Below are 9,021 nucleotides of genomic sequence, written 5' to 3'. Positions count from 1 at the left end.
CTTCGAGGTCTCTGACCAATTCTGGTTCATTACACAATACCAGATCCAGAATTGCCTTCTCCCTGGTCGGCCCCAGCACCATCTGCTGTAAGAATCCATCTCTGAGGCACTCCACAAAGTCTCTTTCTTGTGGCCCAATACCATCCTGCTTCTCCCAGTCTACCTGCATGTTAAAATCCCCCATAACAACTGTAGTAACATCTTTGCGACAGGCCAATTTCAGCTCCTGATTCAACTTACATCCGACATCCAGACTACTGTTTGGGGGCCTGTAGATGACTCCAAAAGGACTTTTTAACCTTAGTATTTCGCAGCTCTATCCACACTGACTCTACATCCCCTGACTCTAGGTCCCCCCGCGCAAGGGACTGAATATCCTCCCTTACCAACAAGGGAGAAAAAGACTTTTCTTGCCTATACTTAAGTAGGAATAAGGGTAAAACAAAAACAAGGGTCCATATTCTATTTAGTTAAGAAAAATCTGGGGAACTCAGGCCCATGATCTCTCTATTCTACATTCTGTGGAAATTTCTAGATGCTCCTGGTGGTTTGGATGACCGTGTGTGTAGGAGGTACCACCAGCTGGAGCTCCAAACCTTGAGTGTCAGCTGGGGACAATACGGTGCATTCACAAAGCTGAGGTTTGACGACAGCATATCTCAGGACACAGTCACCCCGTAGCTCAAGCAAGTGCAGCAGAGAGGGAATGGGGACGCTCACAGGGGTTCCAGGCAGGTTGCGAGGAAATCCCTCAAATGCAAATCACTTACAAATCATTACTCAGCCTTGCAAAATGGTGAGAGTAATGGTTCCTTGCAGGGACATGTGTTTATGCTACTGGGGTGAATTCAAGCTAGACTGGCAGGGAGATGAGATCCTGACAAGTAGTTCAGAGGGTACAGAAGCTGAGATGGTACAGGAGTTAAAACATGAGTTAGTGTGGAAGGCAGAGGAAACACAGGCTACATGAGATAGTAGTGAGTTCAGCAAGGTTAAATGTAGGGAGCCTGAAGTATAAGTTAGATGAGCGAACATAGGTGCAAACTACTTTGACATCACTGCTACTACCCGACTGCTACTGAAAGATGTGCAGGTCAGCTCAACATTCCTGATTGTAGGGGCAACCAGACAAGATAGAGAGGGGAATGATGGCAGGTTGCCGCAATATTGATCAAGGAATCAATTATAGCAGTGAGGAGAGATAATATTGTGGAAGGATCAAATGAGGCCATACTGAGGCCATAAAAAACACAGACAAGGCAAACAGGCTGCTGCATATGTACTTTTGCACCTCCCCCCGCCGACACAATCAGAAGAGAATGAGGATCAAACTTCAGAGAAGTGTAAAAATAAGAAAGCTGTAATCGGGAATTCCAACAATCCAAACATTATCTGGGATTGTTCTAGTGTGCAAGATATTGAGGGAGCAGATTCTTAAACTGTTTCCAGGAGAACTTCTTTAGCTAGTATGTTAAAGGACCAACAGAGGAAGGGACAGTTCTGGGCCTAATATCTGGAAATGAGCCAGGGTAGGTGGGAGGCTTATCAATAGGTGCACATAATGGAGATAGTGCCTATAATTCAGAACAGTGGCAAATGGAACTCAAGATGGAAAAGTATGTCATAGAGTCAAACAGCATTGAAACAAACTCTTCAGCCCACTGTGTCTCTAAGACCATAAGTCATAGAAGTAAAATTAAGCCATTCGGCCCATCAAGTCTGCTCCACCATTCAACCATGGCTGATATGTTTCTCAATCCCATTCTGCCTTCTCCCTGTAAACCTTCAGTTTCTTACTAATCAAGAACTTACCTACTCTTGTCTTAAATACATTCAATGATTTGGCCTCCAAAGCCTTCGGCAGCAATGAGTTCCACAGATTCACTATCCTCTGGCTGAAGAACTTCCTCCCCATCTCAGTTCTAAAGGGTCATCCCTTCACTCTGCAGCTGTGCACTCAGGTCCCAGTCTCTCCTACTAGTGGAAACATAGCCTCCTTATCCACTCTACCCAGGCCTCTCAGGATCTTGCAAGCTTCAATCAAAACCATCAACCTCTCATCCTTCGAAACTCCATTGACAAGCCTCTCATCTTTGGGATCATTCTTGTAAACCTTCTCTGGAGCCCCTCCAATGCTGGCACATCCTCGTTTAGATACACAGTCCAAAGCTGCTCACAATATTCCAAATGCCACCTAACCAGTGCCTTGTACAGCCTCAACAGTATATCTTTACTCTTGTATTCTAGTCCCCTTGAAACAAATGTTAATATTACATTTGCCTTCTTAACTGCAATCTGAACCTGCATGCTAACCTTAAGAGAATTCTAAACTAGGGTTCCCAAATCCCTTTGTGCTTCAGATTTCTTTCCACATTTAGAAAATACACAAAGCCTCTACTATTCCTACCAAAGTGAGTGCATAACCTCACACTTTCCCACCTCCCATGTGAAGGTTGACAGGGGACTTAATCAAAGTGAATAAGATTGATGAGAGTACACTAAGGAGATTGGGAAGGCACTTTTTCCATCTGTGGAAGGGTCAATAACAAGGGAATCTCTTTTAAATTAAGGGTAGAAGGCTAAGAGGGGAGTGAAGGAGGAATATTGTCACTCAGCAGATCATGAGAGTCGGAACTACTCCCTAATAGCAGAGTCAGAAATTCTCGAAACATTTAGAGAGGATTTAGATATTCATCTGTGTTGCCATAATCTCCAGGGGTATGGGCGAAGAGCTGGAAAATGGAATTTGTGTAGTCTGATCATTGTTGACCAGTGCAGACACCATGGGCCAAATGGTCTCTTTCTGCACTCTAAGTATCTGAGACTGTGGAAAGGATAGCAGTTTAAGAAATCAGTTGATAAACAGTGCAAAGAAGCTGGGGTAATCTCTGTGCTCCTGAAAGACCCTGGTATAAGGAGTATCCTTAACAGAAAACAGAGTTGATAGTGTCTCGTATATTGGTGTCAGATCTGGTCATGAATATCTACACCAGTTGTGTGGAAGGCCATGCCAGTTGGAAAGGCGAGAGTGGGTATGAATGAGAAAGGCATCGAAATTGGAGGGGAAGGTATAACTGAGCAGATCAATACCCGCAGAAGTATTCTGGTGAATAGAAGGCAAAAGATGAGATAGCTAACAGCTCAAGAGCTTGTTAGAAATGACTTGGAGGACAGTCTTTTTCCAGGCACAGTTGGAGGTGATTGATGGTACAGAAGTGAAAGTAGGTAGCCCTCATTATGGAGAAAGCTCAGTTAGACATTAATCTCAAAAACCCAAACGCAATGCCCGATTTGCACTGTTCTGTTGATCTCAACCTGATCTACATCAGAGATGATACAACTGTCCACAAAATTTGTTATACCAGCAATTCTTCTACAGGCTTTTGTATCAAAGCACCCTTGTACAGAAATGCACTCAGGATAATGGTTTGAATTTGATCCAATTTATTATTGGAATTTAGTCACTAAAATACAGTGTTACTTTGTTTTGAGTTACTGCTAAGGATATTCTTACAGATTTTCCTGAAAGTCATACTCACTCACTCTTGGCCTACTGAAGCTCTCCTCACTACTTTATAGAGGTGCTTCCCTCCTCTTCAATTCTCAATATATTGCATTCCTCTTCCCAGCTTTCAGTCTCCCATTTCACACACTCCAACTCAAGGTCTCACTTTCTCGCTCAGGCTCCTGCAATTCACCTGTCACCTCTCATACCACATGGAAAGGTCAGTTTACAGGTTTACCTTAAAATCAAAATTTCCTGCTTTCTGGCAAGTTGTAGTGATAAATTAAAATTTGCCTTTCAGCAACATTAGTGCTAAGATCAAAGAACATTATAAAGGAAAAAGTGACTTACCTTGATAGTGTACAGTGTGTAAGGGTGAAATCCTCCTCCTCTGTGTTCTTTTGCTGTGACGGTTCCACTGATCCTCAAATTGTGAATCACCACTGGTGTGTCTGGACTGCAAATAGGTTCAAAACTGTAAGTAGATATATTCACTGAAGTAGGTGAGGATGCATGCACAGGTTCTGTGGACACAACATCTAAGGAGTTACAGGATGAACCATCTGACGGAACAGCCTCCTTTTCCTGAAAAGGGTGCGGGCTGGAAAGAATTCGGATTGTTTCATGAGCTAGAATAGTTGTGGATGTCGCTAATTTACCAAATGTCTCTTCTTTTCCAACGTCATCAACATGCTCCAACCCTACAGAAGCTGCATTTTGGTCAAATGATGGCAAAACTGTGGATTCACCTACATTTAGCTCATCACCACTTGCATCTTCTAGCGCATCAAAAGTATTAGCTAGTTCCATTGGAGTTAGCCTGTCCACAGCCAGTTCTTCAGATGCCAACAGTGTTAATGATTCTGTAGAATCCTTTCTCACATCAGATTGTGGTGTTTCGGGTTCAAATTCCTCACATGAATAGAAGAGGTTTAATTTGTCTGGCCTTTGGTGATCATAGCCACTGGTTGTATTTTGTACTGATTTGTCAAACTTTTCATTTGTTTTACTTGCATTTCCATTTATTGATAGGTTTGTCTCCTCCGTATTGATTTCCAAGCTATCAGCATCATAGCAATGAAGATCTTCAGTTTTCGGAGTTGGCATTGATTCAGCAATTACCTCTTTTTGGGGTTTCAAGGGCAAGGAAGTGGGCATGATTAGCTGCAAAGACTTCTCCATTACCTCCACTGTCTTACTGCTGGATTTGGTAAAAATGTCTATGATAATACCATTTATCCAATCTGGGTCTGCCATTTTGTTTATAAGGGGTAGAAGCACATTGCACATGATTAGCTCTCTCACCACAAACCTCCCTGTCCTGGTTTCTAGATTGGGATAGGGCACCAACACGTGCAGAAGTAGATCAACAATGCCCCTTGCATAATTCACTTCTGTAGCAGGACTCTGAAGCGCAATATGAGCGTCATTGACTTTGCAATATATTTTCCACAGTGACTGATTATCTTCTGCTCGGTGGCGGCCAATCTTCTCACGTGATGTCTTCTTGGCCTTCATATAAATCTCCAGGTGACAGCTGCACAAAACAAGGATCCTTTGAGCCAGCCCTTTCCTGTCAACATGCTCCATCCTTCTCTTCAGCTCCAAAGCCATGGCATGCATGGCTCTCTGCACCTCATTCTCAAACTCTGGCTCCTTGCTGACGGTCCTGTACCAAGAAGTGACAAAATCCCTGACTATCTTGGTGATGGTGCCTTCGATCTCCTTGGCCAGAAGCAATTCAGTGTCTGCTTGGGGTAGGGTGGGCTCCAACCTGATAAACCTTTCCAAGTGGACCAGATTGGTGGGGCTGAGCATTAGTTGTGAGCCCAGCCAGCCGCCTAGCAACACCAGTAGGACGGAAACACATAGCAACCAGATGTTGAGCAGCAGCTGGAGGAAGAGACAGGCCAGCACCAGGAGCCCGAGGCCCAGCCACTTCCTCTGCAGCAACAACTCGTTCAGCAGCCGGCCCGAATCCTTCACATTCCCCGGCTGCATCCCGTCAGCTACAACTGGCGACCGTTGATAATTTCAGACAGCAGCAGGCCGGCCGCCGAGTCTGTGTTTATATCCCAACACCCGGGGAAGAGGATTCCTGTCACCAACTGCGATGCTACAACCGCGAAAACCCTGGGAGCAGCGCCACCTGCAGCACGGGAGGACCGCGCCTCCAGTGTCACCTGCAGCACGGGAGGACCGCGCCTCCAGTGCCACCTGCAGCACGGGAGGACCGCACCTCCACTGTCACCTGCCGCACGGAGGCCCGCACCACCTTCAGCGCCATCAGCAGTACGGAGGACCGCAACTCCTGCGCCACCTGGCGCATGGGAGGGCCACACCTCCAGCGCCACCTGCTGCACGGGAGGAGCGAGCCTCCAGCGCCACCTGCAGCAGGGGAGGACTTCAGCTCCAGCATCATCAGGAGAATTGGTGGCAGATTCTCATTCAACATTTTTTATAAATATTCATTTGTAGGATGTGGGTTTCACTGGCTGACCAACATTTGGTACTCCTTGAGAAGGTGATGGTGAACTACTTCTTGAACCGCTGCAGTCCTCTAGGTTGACCCACAATGCCATTAGGGAAAGAATTCCAGGATTTTAATGACAGCGAAGGAATGACAATACATTTCCAAGTTAGGATGGCGAGTGGCTTGAGGAGAATTTGAAGGTGATGGTGTTTCCATATACAATTTGTTCTGATAGAAAGCAATAGTTCTGTTCTCGTGCGATGTCACGTTATAAGAAAATTATGGGCTGCACAGTGACACAGTAGTTAGCACTGCTGCCTCAAGCGCCAGAGACCCGGGTTCAATTCCCGCCTCAGGCGACTGACTGTGTGGAGTTTGCACATTCTCCCCGTGTCTGCGTGGGTTTCCTCCAACAGTCCAAAAATGTGCAGGTTAGGTGAATTAGCCATGCTAAATTGCCCGTAGTGTTAGGTAAGGGGTAAATGTAGGGGTATGGATGGGTTGCGCTTCGGCGGATCGGTGTGGACTTGTTGGGCCGAAGGGCCTGTTTCTGCACTGTAATGTAATGTAATCTAATCTAATCTAAAATTGCACAATAACTGCACCATTTAAACTAATGGGGCTGGAAACATGTTATAGCCAACACAGGTATGGAAAGTTCACATTATGCAAAAAACAGTCTAAATTCTTCAATTACATTAAAGCCAATTTGCGTTGAAGAAACACATGTTATAGCAGAACAGATTGTATCTGCTGCCTTTGTCCTTCTAGATGGAAGTGTTTGTGGGTTTGGATGGTACTGTCTGAGGGTCTTTGATGAAGTTCTGCACTGCATCTTGTAGACATTACATACTAATGAGTGTTGGTTGTGGAGGGATTGGATTATTGTGAATGTGATTCCAATCAAGCAGGCTGCTTTGTCTTGGGTGGGATCAAGCTTCTTGAGCATTATTGGTGTTTCTTCCATCCAGATATGTGGGGAGCATTCCATCACACTCCTGCCTTGTACCTTGTAGATGACTGACATGCATTTTGGTGGTGAATTACTTGCCACAGTATTCCTAGCTTTTGATCTGCTCTTGTGACTGCTGTGTTTCTCTGGTGGGTCCAGTTAAGTTTCTGGTCAATGGTAACCCTTAGGATATTAATAGTGGGGAATTCAGTGATGGTAACACCTTTCAATTCAAAGGGCAGTGGGTAGATTATTTCTTATTGGCAATGGTCATAGTCTGGCTTTTGGCACAAATGTTACTTGCCACTTGTCAACCCAAGCCTAGATATTGTCCAGATCCTGTTACATTTGAACATGAACTGCTTCAGAATCTGATTAGTTGCAAATGAACATTGTGCAATTATCAGTGAATATCCTCACTTCTGACCTTATGATGGAGGGAAGGTCCTTGATGAAACAGCTGAAGATGGTTGGGCTATATACTACCCTGAGGAACTCCTCAAGAGCTAAGATAACTGACCTCCAACAACCATAACCTTCTTCCTGTGTGCCAGGTATGATTCTAACCACCAGACAGTTTGCCCCCCGGTAACCATTGATTCTAGTTTTGCTATGTCTACTTGATACTGCATTCAGATATAGGGTCATACAGCATGGAAGCAGAGCCTTTGGTTCAACTCTTTCATGCCAACCAGACATCCCAATCTAATCCCATTTGCCAGCATTTGGCCCATATTCCTCTAAACCCTTCCTATTCACATACCCAACTGGATACTTTTTAAATGGTGTAATTGCACTTGCTTCTGCCACTTCTTCTGGCAGCACATTCCACACATGCACGACCCTCTACACAAAAACGTTACCTCAAATGCAAGATCATTCTGTTGGGGCTTAATCTAACATTGAGTATAAAAATAGATTGCATGACTGGAAAAGATAATGCAGTAGATGACACATTATCAAATACATGATTCGAAGTCATGATTTGGAGATGCCGGTGTTAGACTGGGGTGTACAAAGTTAAAAGTCACACAACACCAGGTTATAGTCCAACAGGTTTAATTGGAAGCACTAGCTTTGCCATGATGTTTAGATTGATTCTAATCTAAAAAGTGAGATAACAGAGTTTTACATGAATGTATGCAGTTTTTGAGCTCAGAGTTCCAAATGAATGCATGCAGTTTTTGAGCAAAGTACAATGTAACTCTGCAAGTACAAATTCACCCCACAAAGTATATGTGTGCATGTGGGTCTTTGTCTGTCTGCGTGTATCTGTCTGGGGTGGGGGTTGTGAGTGTGAGAAAGAGTGTGTGTGTGTGTGTAGTGAGTGCAGAGTGTCTTAAGTCTGTGAGGGGGTGCATGTGTGAGTGTGGGAGTGTGCATGTCTATAAGGATGTGTGTGGGTGTCTGTGTGTATGTGCTGCAACTGACAGGGTACCCTTCGTTGTTCAGTACCTCCCATCAGCTGAAAAAGTACGCCATGTTCTTCGTGATCTGCAACACATTATCAATGAGGATGGCACCTCACCAAGACCTTCCCCACATCTCCACTACTTGCTTTAAACAACCTCCAAACCTCAAACAGATCATTGTTTGTAGCAAACTGCCCGGCTCTCAGGACAACTCCATACAACCCTGTCACGGTGGACGGTGCAAGACGTGTCAGATTGTGGACATAGATACCACTATTACGCGTGGGAAGACCTCCCACCTTGTACATGGCAGGGTACTCATGTGACTCAACCAACGTTGTCTATCTTATACGTTGCAGGCAAGGATGCCCGGAGGCATGGTACATTGGGGAAACCGAGCAAAGGCTACGACAACGGATGAATGGGCACCGCACAACAATCAACAGACAGGAGGGTTCCCTCCCAGTTGGGGAACACTTCAGTGGTCCAGGACATTCAGCCTCGGACCTTAGGGTGACCATCCTTCAAGGTGGATTTCAGGACAGGCAGCAGAGAAAAGTGGCCGAGCAGAGGCTGATAGCTAAGTTCGGTACCCATAGGGAGGGCCTCAACCGGGACCTTGGGTTCATGTCACATCACAGGTGATCACCATTGCACTACACACACACACACACACATA

General features: G+C 45.1%; 1 protein-coding gene across 3 annotated transcripts in view; it reads right to left on the bottom strand.

Annotated features, from left to right (window-relative positions):
* snx19b (sorting nexin 19b) overlaps positions 1 to 5,642 on the bottom strand; it is a 161,607-nt gene extending 155,965 nt beyond the window's left edge. For all 3 annotated transcript variants that reach the window (XM_043676709.1, XM_043676707.1, XM_043676706.1), the window contains exon 1: positions 3,857 to 5,642. In XM_043676709.1, coding sequence (XP_043532644.1) covers positions 3,857 to 5,506 — 1,650 coding nt within the window. In that variant the 5' untranslated portion in view covers positions 5,507 to 5,642. The remainder of the gene's footprint in view (positions 1 to 3,856) is intronic.
* Between the last annotated feature and the right edge of the window lie 3,379 nt (positions 5,643 to 9,021).

The sequence above is a fragment of the Chiloscyllium plagiosum genome, chromosome 35 (genome assembly GCF_004010195.1).
Source record: "Chiloscyllium plagiosum isolate BGI_BamShark_2017 chromosome 35, ASM401019v2, whole genome shotgun sequence".
Classification (NCBI taxonomy): domain Eukaryota; kingdom Metazoa; phylum Chordata; class Chondrichthyes; order Orectolobiformes; family Hemiscylliidae; genus Chiloscyllium; species Chiloscyllium plagiosum.
This window is presented reverse-complemented; position numbering and strand designations above follow the sequence as displayed.